The sequence below is a fragment of the Perissodus microlepis genome, chromosome 18, assembly GCF_051167445.1.
Source record: "Perissodus microlepis isolate ML-2025 ecotype Zambia chromosome 18, ASM5116744v1, whole genome shotgun sequence".
NCBI lineage: Eukaryota > Metazoa > Chordata > Actinopteri > Cichliformes > Cichlidae > Perissodus > Perissodus microlepis.
In genome coordinates, this window is record NC_140478.1 from 29,636,202 (window position 1) to 29,656,859 (window position 20,658).

The 20,658-nt window shown below is 40.0% G+C and overlaps 2 protein-coding genes across 2 annotated transcripts; both read left to right on the forward strand.

The window, feature by feature from the left end:
- Positions 1-1,174: 1,174 nt before the first annotated feature.
- Positions 1,175-3,518, forward strand: LOC146368131 (tripartite motif-containing protein 16-like). The gene has a single exon (XM_084913256.1). The coding sequence runs from the start codon at positions 1,433-1,435 to the stop codon at positions 3,095-3,097; it is 1,665 nt and encodes a 554-aa protein (XP_084769382.1). The 5' UTR covers positions 1,175-1,432; the 3' UTR covers positions 3,098-3,518.
- A 9,427-nt stretch (positions 3,519-12,945) lies between these two features.
- On the forward strand, positions 12,946-15,896 carry LOC146368132 (tripartite motif-containing protein 16-like). Its single transcript, XM_084912699.1, has one exon. The coding sequence runs from the start codon at positions 13,189-13,191 to the stop codon at positions 14,848-14,850; it is 1,662 nt and encodes a 553-aa protein (XP_084768825.1). The 5' UTR covers positions 12,946-13,188; the 3' UTR covers positions 14,851-15,896.
- The last annotated feature ends 4,762 nt before the right edge of the window (positions 15,897-20,658 follow it).

Sequence of the window (20,658 nt, forward strand, 5' to 3'; positions counted from 1 at the left end):
TCCTTATCTGTACAGACTTTTTCTTAACTAAACTATCAAGTGGTTTAGTTGGTATCGTGGTTTACAGTGGTTCGCCTACCAGGTGAAAGATCCCAGAAGGAGACGCTTATCCCATTGGGTTTGGTTCAGGAAAGGCATCTACCTGCTGTGGTGACTTCTTGTGACAAGGGAGAAGTAATACCATTCCTTCTTCCTGTTCACAATTTTTATCTTTGTAACAACAAATCATTGAGTAATAAAACCAGCTGCCTTTTCAGTGAGTCTCTCATCCAGTGGCTCGCAGCGCAGGCTTGCTGCTGCTAAAACTAAACAGAGCTCCAATCACATTGGCCATATTTGTCACATGACATAGGACTCCAGTAGAGAACGTAATTTAACTCTTTCTGCACCGCTAGGCGAATGAGATGTTGACAGATCGTTTTTTTCTTTCTATCGGGTTTGTTTTTCTTTCAAATTATTGGTGGGGACAATTCAATAATCGCTGGATATTGGTGGGGACATGTCCCTTCCGTTAATGCCAAATCTACGCCCTTGGACTGAAGAGTCGTTTAGCTTCTAGTTTGCTGCCAACAGTGTAGTGAAACATTTAAGCTGTACATGAAAGTTAATGGGTAATTATGATGATCTTTACCAAAAAGATTTTAAATGAAAGAAAAAATAAAGGGCATGAAAACTGATTCTTATGTCTACTGTGTATCTTCAGTGTGAATGTTGAGTTAAATTTGAGTGTCTGCATTTAAAGCACATATTAATGTATTGTTTCGAAATCCATGGTGGTACACAGGAAACATTACTAAAGAATGTAGAATTAGAACACTATCTGTATTTGTTTTTTAAATAGTTTTACATATATTTTACTATTTAAAAAAATAATCAAGAAATCAAGCTTGCTGCCTGTCTTGTACAGTAATTTCATTTGAACATAGGTTTGATTTAGTGGAGTCAGTTGTTCCCATGCATCATTCTGTAAGTGTGAGAATGAACTAAGATTAGAAAATATCAAAATATAAAGTTTGATTTATTTTTATTCATCACAGCATCCTAAACTTTGCTGAACTTTTTGAAATATAGAATGAACTCACTGAGTGTTGACTGTCACATTTCAAACATCCAAGTAAAGATAAACTATTAAACTTTAACTGAGTCAGACTTGTTACTGCATGCTGTAACCAAACATACCACACCCTGCATCATGTGATTGGCTCTTGGTCGCTCTGTAAGAATATTTCTTTAGTGCCTCCCTTCACAGATGTGTCTGTATCAGGATGGGTCTAAACAACATGGTGTAAATGCAGTTGCTGGTGAGCCTCATTTCCTGTAGGAGGTGAACAAGAGCAGAGATCTGTTTCCCTTCAGAGCACAGAGGTTGTTTCTGTTCAGAGGAAGTGAAACTGTCTGACAGTCACTGAGAGACGGTGAAACGGCACAGCACATGAATCAAATGGATCAAACAAAATTCTGCTGTTCAGTCTGTTTGGATCTACTGAAGGATCCGGTGACTATTCCCTGTGGACACAGCTACTGCATGAACTGTATTAAAAGCTTCTGGGATGAAGAGGAAAAGAAGAAAATCTACAGCTGCCCTCAGTGCCGGAGGACTTTCAAAGCGAGGCCTGTCCTGGAGAAAAGCACCATGTTAGCAGATTTAGTGGAGGAGCTGAAGAAGACTGGACTCCAAGCTGCTCCTGCTGATCACTGCTATGCTGGACCTGAAGATGTGGCCTGTGATGTCTGCACTGGAAGAAAAATGAAAGCCTTCAAGTCCTGTTTAGTCTGTCTGGCATCTTACTGTGAGAAACACCTTCAGACTCATTATGATGTGGCTCCATTAAAGAAACACAAGCTGGTGGAGCCCTCCAAGAAGCTCCAGGAGAACATCTGCTCTCGTCATGATGAGGTGATGAAGATGTTCTGCCGTACTGATCAGCAGAGTATCTGTTATCTCTGCTCTGTGGATGAACATAAAGGCCACGACACAGTCTCAGCTGCAGCAGAAAGGACTGAGAGGCAGAGAGAGCTGGAGGTGAGTCGACAAAACATCCAGCAGAGAATCCAGGACAGAGAGAAAGATGTGAAGCTGCTTCAACAGGAGGTGGAGGCCATCAATCAGTCTGCTGATCAAACAGTGGAGCACAGTGAGAAGATCTTCACTGAGCTGATCCATCTCATCCAGAAAAGAAGCTCTGATGTGAAGCAGCAGATCAGATCCCAGCAGGAAACTGAAGTGAGTCGAGTCAAAGAGCTTCAGGAGAAGCTGGAGCAGGAGATCACTGAGCTGAAGAGGAAAGATGCTGAGCTGAAGCAGCTCTCACACACAGAGGATCACATCCAGTTTCTACACAACTACCCCTCACTGTCAGCACTCAGTGAGTCTACAGACTCATCCAGCATCAATATCCGTCCTCTGAGCTACTTTGAGGATGTGACAGCAGCTGTGTCAGAGGTCAGAGATAAACTACAGGACATTCTGAGAGAGGAACGGACAAACATCTCGCTGACAGTCACTGAAGTGGATGTTTTACTGTCAGATTCACCAGAGCCAAAGACCAGAGCTGGATTCTTTAAATATTCATGTGAAATCACACTGGATCCAAACACAGCAAACACATGGCTGTTATTATCAGAGGGGAACAGAAAAGCAACATTTATGAAACAACAACAGTCTTATTCTGATCATCCAGACAGATTCACTGTATATGATCAGGTCCTGAGTAGAGAGAGTCTGACTGGACGTTGTTACTGGGAGGTGGAGTGGAGAGGGGAAGGAGTTGATGTAGCAGTCGCATACAAGAATATCAGCAGAAAAGGAGGGGGTAATGAATGTGGATTTGGACATAATGACAAATCTTGGTCATTATATTATTACAACAACAGTTATACATTTCGGTACAACAACATTAAAACTCGTGTCTCAGGTCCTCGTTCCTCCAGAGTAGGAGTGTACCTGGATCACAGAGCAGGTATTTTGTCCTTCTACAGCGTCTCTGAAACCATGACTCTCCTCCACAGAGTCCAGACCACATTCACTCAGCCGCTCTATGCTGGACTTTGGCTTTACTATTATGGAGACACAGCTGAGTTGATTAAGCTCAAATAGACTGAAGTCTTTCATATTGTGGGTTTAAATCTGTATTTTAGTTTCATTTTATTTTCTCTCCATCATTTCTGCACAGAGATCAGCTGTCAGTCAAACATTATGGGTGGTACCTCCACATCTTCTAGTTGTTCTCTTGATGTTTCTGAGTTTTTAAAGGAGATCTTTCCTGTGACTGTTTATGGAGGCTATCACTGCTCATCATCATTTTGATTTACTAAAATATTTCTCCACATGAAAATGTAAACTTCTCTATCCTCTAAATGTTTCTGGAATATTTGTATTGAAAAATGTCGACATTTCTCTTTATGAGTATGGCAGACCATGTGTGTGTGTTTGTGTTTGTTTTTGTCAAAATCATCAAACAAATGAGGAAAAACTGTGATTTTAATGAATGAATTCATATATTGTGTTGATGTTTTATTGTGTGAATAAACTGGAAGGTTTGACTATAAATCAAACTTTGAACAAAGTCTTTTCTTCTGTCTTCATTCCAGGATCTCACTCAAATCTGATGCAGAAAATATGAAACTAATCTGAGAGAATAACTGAAGCAGTTTTCCTCCTGAAGCATCACAAAGTTCAGAGTTCATGTTTAGAGCAGAAGATTCAGCAGTCGCTCTGTGACCTTTCAACTTTCTTCACTAAAACAGCTTCATTACAGAGAAACAAGTCACATTTTCTTCATGTTCTTAAGTCCTTTCAGATGTTTTTAATGGTCCTTGAATGCAGCATCAGTGTCACAGGTTGTGACTCCTGTGAACAAACTGACTCAGTGTGATATTACACATATTTAAATCTGTCTTTACTGATGATGTTGAAGCTGCTGAAGGCTCAGTGAAGTTTTGTCTTCCTGCAGGTTAACAAGTGAAATCTGAAAGTGATGCACAACACAAGAGGGCGCCTTCATCCTGCTAACAGGGATGTAGAGGAGGTTAAAGCACCTCAGCTCAGTTTGTCCACATGTTTTACATTCTGCCATGTTTTTAGGCTCAATAAAGCCTTTATCATAAAGTGCATTGTGTCATAGATCCTGGTAAACTGGAGCAAAGCATCATTAGTCACTTATTTAATTTGGACTGAAATTACCACTCAAATATTTCATCAGCAGCTCATCAGCTTTGTATAATGTAGTGTTTATGGGCTGCATTTAAACTACAGTATTACACTTGTTCACAGCAAATCATTTCAAATGAAGTCTATTACAGTTTATCAACTAGTTGATGAGTACAGTGAAACAGTCATGGTGACCACAGAACAGCTGAAGACTGAACTGAGGTGAGGATGACACTCAGTGTTTAAAAGGTCACTTTCTGTTGTGTTCAAAGATTTCCTTCAGATATGGTCTTTAATCAGTAAAGCCAGTGATACAGCAGTGTCATTAGCTGTGTTATTGGCACCAGGCTGTGTTTATGTATGTGTTTAATTCTGTCTGAGGATGTCTTCAGCATGAAATGATCATTTGCTCAGCTGCTGTGTCTCATCTCTTATCAGACATTGGTTGGAATGTCATTGGTCATAGCAGATGGCCCCGCCCCTCCCTGAGCCTGGTTCTGCCGGAGGTTTCTTCGTATTAAAAGGGAGTTTTTCCTTCCCACTGTTCCCAAAGTGCTTGCTCATAGGAGGTCATATGATTGTTGAGTTTTTCGCTTTATGTATTATTGTAGGGTTTACCTTACAATATAAAGCACCTTGAGGCAACTGTTGTTGTGATTTGACGCTATATAAATAAAGTTTAATTGAATGGACACAGTCAAACTGCACGATGCAAATAAAATGCCTAAAATCATCTTTCTTGTGGTTTATTGACTTCAGACCAGCAGACAAAGCCGACAGATTCTAAAGTTGGGGAGAAATCTAGATTGTGTACTAAAAAGTTTTTCTTGTTATCAATAGACATTTGGAATGACAGTGTTATGACGTGGACCGAAAACGCAGACAAAGGAGAAAATCAAAGTAAAAAAAAAAATGTAAAAAAAGGTGAACCGTTTCTTTTGGGCTGAAGTCAAAAATGGAAAACAATTAGGGCAAAACGTCCTGGGACAAACTAAACTACAAACTAAACTGGGAGCAGCTAAATTACTATGATGACTGAAACATGAAACTGAACAGGAACATGAAGAAAAAAAAAACATGAGCATGAACCTGAGAAGTAGAAATAAAACGCTGTACCAGACGTGACTTGACATGGAGAAAACACACAACCTGACAAAGAACAGGGGAAGGCAGAGGACATGAATACACAGAAGGGTAATGAGGGAAGTGAAAACACAGCCGACACAAATGTACCTGAATGCCACAGGGAAAGTACAACTAAACACACTGAGCATGGAACAGAATCCACAATAAAACAGGAACCATTGAGACATGAACTGGGACACGCAAGCTTGACACGAGACAGAGAGGGAACCTACAGACGAGGAGATAAAAAACAGAAAAAGACTCAAACAAGGAGACGAAGGAGAAACATAAACTAGGTTAAATCTCAACTAAACCCTAACTAATACTAAACACCAGAACCTAACATATTTACAATGTAACATAAAGCAAACTCAACTGAGTTGTTGGTTGTTCTAAAGTAAAGCTCACAGTCTTAAGTGTTGATATTCAACACAAAGAAAAGCTCACGTGTTTGAATTTACTTACAATTAGTTTTTATAAATTCTGACCGTAAACAATTTTTACAGGTTTGATATTCTTGGACACTCGATATCAGGTGATGCGATTTAATAAAAATTTTAAAATTTGTAATTTTATACGTCCCAATGAGTCATTTGCACTAAACAGTGACAGTATAACAGATTTGTCATTTAGATCCCAAATTTCTGAGAGAAATAACTGAATTTAAAATATGGCAGATCTCAAACCAGATTTAATTGATAGAGATATATGCAAATGTGGTGGCACAAAGGTGGAAAACAGGTAAAGGCAACTAGATGGTGTTGACAGCGCCACCTGGGGAGGAAGTTACACCCCAGGAGAGGTTACAATAGCCAGTGCAAACGTAACAGTTACAAAAGGCACACGGGCTCGTTATTAACCCTTTCATGGATGATGGGGGCGATCGTGGCTCAAGAGTTGGGAGTTCGCCTTGTAATCGGAAGGTTGCTGGTTCGAGCCCCGGCTTGGACAGTCTCGGTCGTTGTGTCCTTGGGCAAGCCACTTCACCCGTTGCCTACTGGTGGTGGTCAGAGGGCCCGGTGGCGCCAGTGTCCGGCAGCCTCGCCTCTGTCAGTGCGCCCCAGGGTGGCTGTGGCTGCAAGCTTGCCATCACCAGTGTGTGAATGTGTGTGTGAATGGGTGGATGACTGAATGTAGTGTAAAGTGCTTTGGGGTCCTTAGGGACTAGTAAAGCGCTATACAAATACAGGCCATTTACCATGGATGAATTATGACAACCTCACTCAGGATTGTTTTCTTGAGTATTTTTATTCATCTTTAGTCATGAAAAAAAGATTTTTGAACTTTTTTGGTTGGGTGGCTGTAGCTCAGGTGGCAGAGCAGGTCAGCCACTAATCAGAAGGTCAGTGGTTTGATCCCAGGCTGCCTCCTGGCTGCATGCCAAATATCCTTGGGCAAGATACTAACCCCATGTTTGCCTACTGGTGGTGGTCAGAGGGCCCAGTGGCGCCAGTGTCCGGCAGCCTCGCCTCTGTAAGTGTGCCCCAGGGCAGCTGTGGCTACAATGTAGCTTGCCATCGCCAGTGTGTGAATGACTGAATGTAGTGTGAAGCGCTTTGGGGTCCTTAGGGACTAGAAAAGCGCTATACAAATGCAGGCCATTTACCATTTAAGTTTTTTAAATGTAGTTTTCAAAGAGTTTTTTACATGTCCACTTAGGTGGACAACATATGCTTCAACTTGTGAATTTGACACTGTGTGTTGTGTTGTGTGTGCAAGTATACCATCAACACTGACACAAATACAAGAAAACAGCCTTTGAGTAGCTGTCCACTGTAGTGACCACTATGTGTGAAAGGATTAACAAGCAGAGGTGAGGAAGGTCAGTTTCATAAAACAAAGTTTGGACAAAATAACTGCAAATGTAGAGCTGCAGAAAAGAAACTCCTTAGATAGCAGGGCTGTCAACACAGAACCGTGAATGAAAACACTTTATTAGCAAACATTAATTAAATGAACAGGCTTCACTGCAGTGATGGTGGAAACCGGCCACGTGGGGAGGCAACCTACAGCAAGTGAGAGCAGCTAAACAGATTCCGCACAAAGATGTAAACACAAAGCGTGGATCGTTCACCCGATGGCACGTACACAGACACGCTGTCTGGGCTGAAAGCCGACATCTCACATTTTCTGAAGCTGCAGGTTTTGTCACTCTCTGACCAAAATTCACTGAACGAGCAGCAAAAGAAGATCAAAACTGCTTCACATTTGATGAACATCATCATAAAATCCCTCCTACCTTTGCTGTTTTGGTTCCACCAGGGTAAAATCTCACTTCCTGCACAGCTCTCTCTCTCTCTCAGTGTACTTCAAGAACAGTTTCCCATCTCAAATCTGTTCTCTGCATTATTCACTTGCTTATTATGCACCAGTCTACCGTTGTGTACAGTGCTGTCAGGTGCTGTTTTTATAAAATAACCTCTGACAAAAAAGCCTCATTTCGGCTGTTCAATACTGAAGAAATCGAAACTTTTTAAAATGATGCCAAATTGCAAAACGCTTAGCTGTGTCTCTAGTAAAACCTCTGTACCTTTGCTCTGTTTCACTTCAGCAGCATCACGTAATCTTCATATGCTGAGTCAAAATTGGATCGAAATGGTGATTGAATCGAATCGGGACCTTGTGAATTGGAATCAAAATGATTGTAGAAATCAAAATCGATACCCAGCCCAAGATATAACCCCACATACAGCTGAGCCACAAAGTGAACCAACTCATCTAGTTACAACAACAGAGGACCAAATGCACCTAACCAGCCTGCACCAACCTGACATTTCTTCCCCCTAAGTTAAATGAATAGATGGAAGTTAAATGACTGCAGACATAAAAGCCACTAGTTCCCACACAACAGTTCCCTGACACAGTGTTAATTTGTTTAGTTTTTATCAACAGTTGTAACAGAATAAGCTACCTGAGACATTACATTGAATTATTGTTTATATCTTAATTATTTCACCTGACTGATTTCACCTCAGATATCTTGTTTTTTCCTTTTGGTAGATCAAAGCAGCTCATGCTGTTTCTGCTTTCTTTATGATGCCAAAAAGAAGAAGAATGCTTCAAAGAAGTGGAGTTCATGGTCTCAGTGGATTGTTGTTTGGAGATGTGTAATATTAGTGCATGCTACAGTTTGTTATTCAAAATTGTTCACTTGTTGTCTGTTTTGCTGACAAAGCATTCAAACTGAGCAGAATACAGAAAGAGCAGAGATTACAAAACAAATCAGGAAATGACTTCAAACTTACTGAGAGCAAGGCCTGTGTTACAAATCTGTCTCATACAAAAACATGCTGTACAGGTACAATATGGTAAGTGTTCATGGGAATTCAACAGCTGGCTCTACCTGAACCACTTAAATATTTTATAAAGTCACTGAGTCAACAGTTTCTATCGTTTGTTTTCTTAATTGCAGTTAAAGTGTGGCTGCTAAAGATGAAAACACACACAGAATGTAAACTGTCTGAGTTTGTGAAATTTGTTAATAACAAATGACACAAAAACAAAGATAAACAACACAAACAGGTTCTTAATATTCATTAATAATTAGAAAACATCTAAACATCCTGGTCGTGGATTTTTACAGTCTTAGTTGCGCTCACTGTCATCTTCATAATTATCATGATCAACATATGACAGGGGGAGGTCCTGAGGTGGGCGGGGCTGTCTCTGGTGATGTCACCATGAATGGCAGGAACAGCGTTTGCCACATGTTGCTGAAACATCACAGTACACTGGTGTAGTTTCATTTCCAGCTGTTTAACATTTGACACGTCAACACTGAGGCGAACAAGAAGAAACAAGCAGAAGCACACAGACCAACAGGGATCAGATGATGAATGTTACAGGAACTCGCTCATCTGTGGTGATCACTGAGTGCTGCTGTGTTCTTTTATTGGAGTTGGCTGGTTGGACAGTCTAATAGTGAAAATGACTTAAAGAGGTCGAGAATATTACTACTATTAAACATTAGAGCTCAAGTTTGGATCATTTAGATCTAAAAAGAATTTCAGCAATCCAGTGAACAGACAGGAGTTTAGAGGACAGGTTGGTGTTTTATTTCCAAATTACAGCCAATGAGATGTTGCATGGTGGAGCATCTTCTGATTATTAGTTAATTATTAATTTATACATAATACTAATAATTATTAAAATAGTATGGTATCATTTTCAGTTCAGGTGTCAAAGTAATTTGACAAACTTGAAGTTGCCAAAAATTAAAAAAAAAAAAGTGATAATTATAGTGAAGAAAATCTCTTTTTCATCCGTTTAATCAAACATTTTAAACCTCAGCTGTCTCAGTCCTTCTATAGCGTTCTGCAACTACGACTAACCTGAGGAGGCTTGGATTTGGTTGCAGGCGTCCCTGAACATCCTCCTCAGCTGCACACATGTGGGTACCATATAACATCTCAGTCACACTTCTTTCTGAGCTTTGCTTCCTCTAGACTAAAGATGGCATCCCGTGTCACACAGTCTTATCATCATCCACCTGGAGAAGAAACATTTACAGTAATCCTGGTTTTGTTTTCTGATCCTGTAAAAAGATTGAGGTCAGCAAAGCCCAGAGAACACAAGATACACAAGGTCAAACATTCAGACTCAAACAGCCTTCATCAATGAAGAGCACCAGGTTGGTCCAATTATACTAGATATCACCATACATCACATTACTGTGTATGAATAATAACCAAGAAACAAACTCAGAGATGCTGAGGATGTGGTCCCCTCATCAGACTGTAAACAAACATCTACCAGACTTCTTTGTTGGAACAGGTAATGCCTAAAATAGGGCTGATTCTCCCATCAGGGATCTGTACAGTGTATTAACCTGTGGTATAAGCAGCAGTCACTGAAATAAGAATAAGAATAACTTTATTTATCCCGAGGGAAATTCTTTTGTCATGTACATGCTCAAAGCAGCAGGAGAGACAGAGGAACAGATGAATAAGATATACAATATATACAATAAGAATAGTAGTGTACAGTAATATACAGTAGGATAGTGCAAGACATAGTATCAAATAACTCTAACGAAGTAATATATATAACTATATCCTGGAGAATAAATAACTTAACTATCAGTGCAGGCGATTCTATAAAGTGACATATTATTGTGCAATTGAATAAAGGGAGTAGCAGCGTATGATGGAGGGATGAAACAAATATTCAATAAGGTACTGTTGGGTAATATTGCACGGTCTGAAAGGGAACAGAATAACATTGGTAATAGTCTCAGGAAAATCACCTACAGAGTGAGGAAGAGTTAAACAGTCTTATAGCCACCGGTACAAAGGATTTCCTGTGGCGGTCAGTTCTGCATTCCGGGGCAGTGAGTCTTTTGCTGCGTTTGCTCCGATGGTCCATCATGGAGGAGTGCATGGGGTGACAGGGGTTGTCCATGATACAAAGAAGCTTTTTTAGCATTCTCCTCTCAGACACCTCCTCCAGGTTCTCCAGTCTGACACCCAGGACAGAACCAGCCTTTTTAATCACTTTGTTCAGCCTGTTGGCATCAGCTGTCTTCACCCCACTGCCCCAGCACACAGCTGCAAAGAACACAGCGCTCTCTACCACAGAGTGATAGAACATGGTCAGCATTTTCCTACAAGCATTAAAGGACCTGAGCCGCCTCAGTAGGAAAAGCCGACTCTGCCCTTTTTTTAAAGACAGCATTGGTGTTCTTGGTCCAGTCCAGTTTACGGTCCAAGTGTACCCCCAGGTACCGGTAGTCCTCCACGATCTCTACATCAGCCCCCTCTGATGGTGACAGCGGTAGGAGGAGGAGCATGCTTCCTAAAGTCCATAATCAGTTCTTTTGTCTTTGTGATGTTAAGTTGTAGGTGGTTTAGCTCACACCACTCGACAAAGCTGTCCACCACACTCCTGCGCTCCTCCTCCTGTCCATCCCTGATACAGCCCACAATGGCAGAGTCATCCGAGAATTTCTGCAGATGACATGACTGAGACTTGTACCTGAAGTCAGATGTGTAGAGGGTGAAGAGGAAGAGAAGTATTACTGTTTCACATAATAAGATCTACTTCATAAAAACCAGGGTGGGAGGATTTTAGATGACCTCTGAAAACTGACTCACCTCTGCGAGTGTGAGGCTGTTCCTCCAACCTCAAAAAAAATCTGACTCTCCAGTCACAGACAAAAAAAAATATCCAGCAGGGCGATGGTAAACGCTGACTGGGTGGATGCTGGAGGTTGCTGGTCACACACATTAGCAGAGTGCTTCTAGTTCCCACTGACCCATGTGGACAGTGACTGTGGAGAGCTGCCCTGGCAAACTGAAAAAGGGAAATAAAATTTAAAAAGCCAAACAGGATTTCCATAAAGACCATCTTGGAATCAGTAATCAAAGATGGATCACAAACTTATAGAAAATCTTTGGTTCATCAAATAAATATGAACAGGTTCCTTAACTGTAAGCAGTTAAAATGTGATTTGATTCCCATCTTCATGTACACAGCACATTTGTCAGGGCCTTCAGGTAAATACAGGAATAATCTCAGGTAACATGGCTTATTGTAGGAATTCTGTGAGAAAGGTTGCTCTAATATTAATACCACAAAATCCAAGGACAAAGCAACAGCTCAGATTTCTTGAACAATTTAAAAAAAAACGTCAGCCTATCGATCCATTTTCTTCTTTATATTTAATTCAGGGTCACGGTGGGAGGGTTGGTGGGTGGGTGGAGGGCTAGGGCCTGTCCCAGTAATTATAGGTAGAGTACACCTGGACAGGTGCCCAGTCTGTCGCAGCACTAACAGAGACAGACATTAGAGTAACAAGTCTGTTTAAAATGACTGCAAGCTTGCTACAGCTGCATATATGACCATGTGTTTCTGTGCATACAGTCCACTGCAGGAAGCTGCAGTCAATTTAAACAGACCTCACAAAAGGCTGATGGAGCTCGTCCAGTAGTCTGAAATAAGAATGATACCTTTGGCCAGGGATTAATCCAGCACATCTCCTCACCAACTTCATTTTAACGGTCCTGGAGTGTGTACTCTTAAGTATTTTTCCCAAACCTGAATAAAAAATACTGATATTTAATAAAATACTCAGTTAAGTAGGTGAGGCAAAGTTACAGTTACTGGATCAGTTTAAGACCAAAATACATTCAAATGAATTACTGACATGGACACTTTGTAAAAAACAAAAATTACTAAACAGTTCATGCAAAAATTTTACTAAAACCTTTGAATTAAACTTCAAAGTTTTCCTTTCGAGCACATCTTGATGTTTTCTTTTAAACTCCACTGTGACTGTGTACACAGGAAAAACTACAAAAAGAAGTTTGTTTGTTTGTTTTTGTAAACATTGTGGACCGATCTGCATTTGTTATTGCTAAATTTAAATATTTGTTACTATTTAATGATCATAATCTCATTTGAACATAGGTTTGATTTAGTGGAGTCAGTTGTTCCCATGCATCACTCTGTAAGTGTGAGAATGAACTAAGATTAGAAAATGTCAAAATATAAAGTTTGATTTATTTTTATTCATCACAGCATCCTAAACATTGCTGAACTTTTTGAAATATGAAATGAACTCACTGAGTGTTGACTGTCACATTTCAAAGCACCAAGTAAAGTTAAACTATTAAACTTTAACTGGGTCAGACTTGTTACTGCATGCTGTAACCAAACATACCACACCCTGCATCATGTGATTGGCTCTTGGTCGCTCTGTAAGAATATTTCTTTAGTGCCTCCCTTCACAGATGTGTCTGTATCAGGATGGGTCTAAACAACATGGTGTAAATGCAGTTGCTGGTGAGCCTCATTTCCTGTAGGAGGTGAACAAGAGCAGAGATCTGTTTCCCTTCAGAGCACAGAGGTTGTTTCTGTTCAGAGGAAGTGAAACTGTCTGACAGTCACTGAGAGACGGTGAAACGGCACAGCACATGAATCAAATGGATCAAACAAAAATCTGCTGTTCAGTCTGTTTGGATCTACTGAAGGATCCGGTGACTATTCCCTGTGGACACAGCTACTGCATGAACTGTATTAAAAGCTTCTGGGATGAAGAGGAAAAGAAGAAAATCTACAGCTGCCCTCAGTGCAGACAGACTTTCACAGCGAGGCCTGTCCTGGTGAAAAACACCATGTTAGCAGATTTAGTGGAGGAGCTGAAGAAGACTGGACTCCAAGCTGCTCCTGCTGATCACTGCTATGCTGGACCTGAAGATGTGGCCTGTGATGTCTGCACTGGAAGAAAAATGAAAGCCTTCAAGTCCTGTTTAGTCTGTCTGGCATCTTACTGTGAGAAACACCTTCAGACTCATTATGATGCGGCTCCATTAAAGAAACACAAGCTGGTGGAGCCCTCCAAGAAGCTCCAGGAGAACATCTGCTCTCGTCATGATGAGGTGATGAAGATGTTCTGCCGTACTGATCAGCAGAGTATCTGTTATCTCTGCTCTGTGGATGAACATAAAGGCCACGACACAGTCTCAGCTGCAGCAGAAAGGACTGAGAGGCAGAGAGAGCTGGAGGTGAGTCGACAAAACATCCAGCAGAGAATCCAGGACAGAGAGAAAGATGTGAAGCTGCTTCAACAGGAGGTGGAGGCCATCAATCAGTCTGCTGATCAAACAGTGGAGCACAGTGAGAAAATCTTCACTGAGCTGATCCATCTCATCCAGAAAAGAAGCTCTGGTGTGAAGCAGCAGATCAGATCCCAGCAGGAAACTGAAGTGAGTCGAGTCAAAGAGCTTCAGGAGAAGCTGGAGCAGGAGATCACTGAGCTGAAGAGGAAAGATGCTGAGCTGAAGCAGCTCTCACACACAGAGGATCACATCCAGTTTCTACACAACTACCCCTCACTGTCAGCACTCAGTGAGTCTACAGACTCATCCAGCATCAATATCCGTCCTCTGAGCTACTTTGAGGATGTGACAGCAGCTGTGTCAGAGGTCAGAGATAAACTACAGGACATTCTGAGAGAGGAATGGACAAACATCTCACTGACAGTCACTGAAGTGGATGTTTTACTGTCACAACCAGAGCCAAAGACCAGAGCTGGATTCTTAAAATATTCATGTGAAATCACACTGGATCCAAACACAGCAAACAAACTGCTGTTATTATCAGAGGGGAACAGAAAAGTAACACTTATGAAACAACAACAGTCTTATTCTGATCATCCAGACAGATTCACTGGATGGTGGTTTCAGGTCCTGAGTAGAGAGAGTCTGACTGGACGTTGTTACTGGGAGGTGGAGTGGAGAGGGAGAGTTTATGTAGCAGTCGCATACAAGAATATCAGCAGAACAGTGAGTGAATGTGGATTTGGACATAATGACAAATCTTGGTCATTAGATTGTAACAACAACAGTTATACATTTCGGTACAACAACATCCAAACTCCTGTCTCAGGTCCTCGTTCCTCCAGAGTAGGAGTGTACCTGGATCACAGAGCAGGTATTTTGTCCTTCTACAGCGTCTCTGAAACCATGACTCTCCTCCACAGAGTCCAGACCACATTCACTCAGCCGCTCTATGCTGGACTGTTGATTTACTATAGTGGACTTGAAGATACTGCTGAGTTTGTTAAAGTGAAATAGACTGAAGTCTTTCATATTGTGGGTTTAAATCTGTATTTTAGTTTCATTTTATTTTCTCTCCATCATTTCTGCACAGAGATCAGCTGTCAGTCAAACATTATGGGTGGTACCTCCACATCTTCTAGTTGTTCTCTTGATGTTTCTGAGTTTTTAAAGGAGATCTTTCCTGTGACTGTTTATGGAGGCTATCACTGCTCATCATCATTTTGATTTACTAAAATATTTCTCCACATGAAAATGTAAACTTCTCTATCCTCTAAATGTTTCTGGAATATTTGTATTGAAAAATGTCGACATTTCTCTTTATGAGTATGGCAGACCATGTGTGTGTGTTTGTGTTTGTTTTTGTCAAAATCATCAAACAAATGAGGAAAAACTGTGATTTTAATGAATGAATTCATATATTGTGTTGATGTTTTACTGTGTGAATAAACTGGAAGGTTTGACTATAAATCAAACTTTGAACAAAGTCTTTTCTTCTGTCTTCATTCCAGGATCTCACTCAAATCTGATGCAGAAAATATGAAACTAATCTGAGAGAATAACTGAAGCAGTTTTCCTCCTGAAGCATCACAAAGTTCAGAGTTCATGTTTAGAGCAGAAGATTCAGCAGTCGCTCTGTGACCTTTCAACTTTCTTCACTAAAACAGCTTCATTACAGAGAAACAAGTCACATTTTCTTCATGTTCTTAAGTCCTTTAAAATGTTTTTAATGGTCCTTGAATGCAGCATCAGTGTCGCAGGTTTAAAAGGTCACTTTCTGTTGTGTTCAAAGATTTCCTTCAGATATGGTCTTTAATCAGTAAAGCCAGTGATACAGCAGTGTCATTAGCTGTGTTATTGGCACCAGGCTGTGTTTATGTATGTGTTTAATTCTGTCTGAGGATGTCTTCAGCATGAAATGATCATTTGCTCAGCTGCTGTGTCTCATCTCTTATCAGACATTGGTTGGAACAGAGTTTTGTTGCTGACCATCTGACAAGAGGGTGAAGAAAAGCTTCAGGCTTCATTTGGACACTACGTTGGACAGAAGTCTCCACAAACATGACTCAGAAACACAAATATTATTAATGAAAGTCCAAATGTCAAAAAGGGGTCATACATGATCCTGAGAAATGTCCTTGAACATTTGAACATGAGTCAGAGGGTTGTCAGGTTTCTACACTGCATCGTGGCATCAAGCCTGAGATGTCTGTGTAAACAAGTATGGAGGACACAAATGCACAGACGCAGTCGAGCTGTTTACTGCTGATGAGGAAGGAAAATAGTCTGTTGGATATTAAAGCAGCATTTATTAGAGTAAGAACAGATACTTGTGTCCTTCATTTGATCCCCGTCAATTTACAGAAGACTTAAGGACCCTTTGACTTCTAACATACAGCTGCATGTTTACAATTTTATTATTTATTTATTTCTAGCAAAGCGAGACTTTACTGATTAAAGACATATAATCAGACATATTACTGTTACTCTCTGAAAAAGACTCACATAAAGCAGATTTATCACAAGAAAACATCAAGACACATCCTTCATGGCTTAAAGTTGCAGTGGGACTCTTTCGCCATCTGGTGGTTGTAACAGTTATGACAACTGTTCCTGCATATATGTCCCTCCTCAGTGTGAAGAAGACTGGACTCCAAGCTGCTCCTGCTGATCACTGCGTGTTCCTCCTGTGTCTAAAATCTATTTCCATTATGAATCAGGAAACTGTTTGCACCAATCATAAAGGCAATAAAATACGTCACACACTAAAAAAATACCAACCAGGAATTGTGGATTTCAAGGAGATTTTTCCCTCGTTTTTTGAAATCATAAGAATACAAACTAATGCAAGACTGTCATGTTTTCATAAGTTTGTAGAGACACTGTTCTGTTGTATTCTAGGACATCAGTCACTTTTTAAATGCATGCTACTCCTCCTCATCATCATCATCATCATCATCAGCACCCATGACCTCCTTTTAGTCTTTGTTTTGTTATTTTTCAGAGTTCAGGAGACGTTCTTATGGGATTTCCACAGTGTACAAGTACTGTTTAGACCCTTTACCTAAAAGAAAAGAGTAAAGTACAAAGTAGATTTACTCACTGCAGGAAAATAATGCCTCAATCTGATATATTGTCTTATATGACAAACTGAAAATGATGCATCAAAGTGTAAGCAGCATTTTCCTGTTACAGCTGGTCTAGATGGAACTGATCTGATCTCCTTTATGTACAGGTAGATATCCAGTGGGTTTGCTAAGGGTCACAGATGAGGGGCTGTGTGAGATGTTTAATGGGAAAGGAAATAAAACCATTGTTCCAGACCTGCAGCTAAGATACTCGAGTATCTTAAAGTATGAAGCTGAGTATTACTTCCGTACTTTCCTCCACTGCTGATGACCTTGTTACCTGCTGCTCCCTGTTAATGATCAGCCTCAGTTCTGATAGTAAACTGTTGGCTCTCGTTCTGTCAGGTTGTTGCTCAGTGACGTCTTGTTTTCATTTTCCTTCTTCTTCAAATGTGTCTTCCTTTAACTCTTTGCTTTTGTTTCTTCTTCAAACACCAAATGATACACGTGCTGCACCTCTGATGGTTTGTCAGAGAGCAGAACAATTTACATTACAGAGAATATTTTGCAGTTGAACATAAACTTTCACTTTTTTCCTCTAAAGTGTGCTCACTGGTTTTTCCAGCTGCTGTGAGATGTTTCTGCCTGACTGTAAAGATGGAAATAAACACAGATGGAAACACTGAGTCAGAGTGTTGCTGCTGGTTAGTCAGTATATTAACAGAACATGGTTCATAAAACTGCTCCTACAACTGTTTTTGAATCATTTTAAAGACACTTTATTGTTCTGTTTTTGTCTTTTGGCATTTCTGTGCTAATTTCTTGTTTTAATGGTGCTCTAATTTAAACTGATTTTTCCTATTTTAATACCTAAATAAATAATCATTTATTTTTTGTTCATTTGTCTAAATTCTGGGAAAAGAAAGAAGTTTGTATTTGTTTAAGATACAATGAAATCATATTTTGACATATTGGAAGATGACATGGAGCTGAAAAAATACTACAGGTATAAATGGAAACTACAGTTTATTTCTGTTATTTCCTGTGATAGTGTTTGTACACTCGCTCATGATAACTGTTCATTCAGCTGCTGTTTTTGTCTGCTGGACATCTTTAGCTTTCAGTAAGGATGCATTCATAGATCAGCACATCTTTTTGAACCACATTTCTTATGAGACTCAGAGTTTACATTTTGGAAATGTGGTGAGACCTGGGGTAGAAAGAGACTGAAGCCAGCTTCAACCTCGGCAGTTTTGTGTGTGTCTGAAGCAGAAAGATAAGAACTGTGTGGCCAACTCATCACACACATAATCCTGAATCAGAAAAACAGCATCAAGTGTTGTAATTGTTAAACACAGAAGTGTGATTTATATGTGGTTTTACTGATGGTTAACACAGTCGCACAAACACCTGAAACTGATCAAAATATAAAACAACATATTAAACATAAATATGTGCCAGTTACCAGAACTTATATGTGGTTTCACTGAGGTTTAATTCTGCTCAGTTTATCAATACTCACTCATACAAAAGTTTGTTATGTTTTATTGATTATTTGGCTTTAGGTTTTCCAGTTTTCCAGCTGCTGCTGTTTAATGTTTGCCTGGGAAAAGAAATTTCAGTTAGTGTGGGAAGTTTGGTTAAGCTGGTGGAAAACAATACTGTTACACTGACCTTTTGGATAAGATTGTCTTACCTGTGGTTTCTCTGATGTGCACGACAAAACAGTCTCCAGGCAGCTTGAGTGCCCATTTAAAGGTTCCTGGTGGTACCAAGTGATTGAAGAGAGGATTGAAAAGCCATATTAGTTTATTGTAGATTGTAGTCAGTTGGCCAAGCTTGTAATGAAAAACGCTTCATTACTCGAAGCTTTCATCACAGTCCTCTTTGGTGACATCTGGTGGACAAATATATGAAGAGCAGCTTGAGTCTGCAGCTTATAATGAACTGCTTCATTATGATCGTCCACTCTGCAGAGCTGACAGCTTGTGTTTGATGTCATGTGACAGTTCTGTGTGATATCGGGCTGATATGTTGCTTTGAACGTGAATTTTTGGGGGGTGAAAAAATTATGTTATCATCAATCAATCATGTGGTCAGAAGAATCTGTGCTTACCTTGCAGGAATGTTTTAAATTTACAGATTGGGAAGTTTTTATTCAGCCTTGATGCTTTGGAGGATGTTAGCTCATATGCAGTTTTTGTAAATACATGATTATACCCCTTAAGCGTGCTAAAGTGTACCCTAACAATAAGCCATGGGTCACCAAATGCATCAAATCCTGTTTAAGGAAAAAGAGACAGGCTTTTAAAGAGGGGGCTGTTACTGACTTTCAGGCAGTCACCAAAGACTTGAAAATTGAGCTCTTGAAAGCAAAACAGATCTACAAAAACCTTCTTGAAAGCAAATTTGCTGCAAAAAATTTTGGGTCCTCCTGGACTTGTATGAAAACCATATCAGGGTTTCAAAAGAGCAGCAGTCAGATCATTGTAGACGGTTTTAAGTCAGACAGAGATTTGAATATGCTTTATGCTCGTTTTAGTTCTTCTGAACTGAAACAGAAACTGAAAGATACTCAACACTTCATCACTGAACTCAGCGATGTCCAAAAGGCCTTTCATACAGTTAATGTGAACAAGAGCCAGGGCCCTGATAACATTAGTGCCGCCTAATTAAATCTTGTGCTAAAGAGCTCAGTCCTAAATTTCAGGTTATTTTTAATAAATCCTTTCAAATACAAAATGTGCCCTCGCTTTGGAAGGAAGCTGTCGTCGTTCATGTCCCTAAATCTAGTCGTCCAAACGTCCTGAATGACTTCAGGCCTGTTGCCTCACCTGAGTTGTCATGAAAGTCTTTGAAAAAATCATCAGAAATGTGATTATGGAAGATATTGAATATCAGCTGGATCCAATGCAATTTGCGTACAGGCCCAACAGAGGAGTGCAGGACGCGCTTTTGACTAAATCTGATTCTTAAACATGTAGAGAGTAAAGGGACTTTTGCAAGACTTCTTTTCATTGATTTTTCTTCGGCTTTTAATACAATACAGCCCCATATTTTAATGAAAAGACTTTTAGAAGAGTTTGAAATCAGGAAAAACCTGGTTTGCTGGATTTTAGATCTTTTAACTGACAGGTCACAAAGAGTGAGAATAAATGGGGTTCTGTCTGACCCAGTGTTCTCCTCCACAGCTTCTCCTCCAGGGTGTCTCTTATCGCCCTTATTATTCATTCTCTTTACAAACATGTGTCAGAGCAGATATGAAAACAGGGCCATCATTAAATTTACAGATGACTTTGTTATTGTCAGCTTACTGAAAGAGGGTGAAACTCACCACGGTCCAATCATTGATGACTTTGTTCAGTGATGGGAGGAGTCTTATCTCCAATTGAACATATCTAAAACTAAAGATATGGTTATTGATTTTAGGAAACAACAAAATGGGCACAGAGTCACTTTAATTAAAGGTCAGAAAATAGAGCAAGTGCAATCATATAAATATCTTGGGACCATAATCAATGAAAAACGGAACTTTTATTGCAAATCGGTCTGTAAAAAGGGTCACCAGTGCCTTTACTGCCTCAGGAAACTTGCTCATTTCCACATTGAGCGAAAGATTTTAACTTTGTTTTCTTGTTCTTTTATTGAGTCTGTTTTATCTTTTTGTTTGGTGGCATGGTTCAGTCAGACCTCTGTCACAGAGAAAAATTGACTGAATTAGTTAGTGAGATGCTCCAGTCGTCTGATAGATGAGTCA

Excerpts from the sequence above, each read along its gene's own strand:
- LOC146368131 (XM_084913256.1), top strand. The coding sequence starts at position 1,433 with ATGAATCAAATGGATCAAACAAAATTCTGCTGTTCAGTCTGTTTGGAT.
- LOC146368132 (XM_084912699.1), top strand. The coding sequence starts at position 13,189 with ATGAATCAAATGGATCAAACAAAAATCTGCTGTTCAGTCTGTTTGGAT.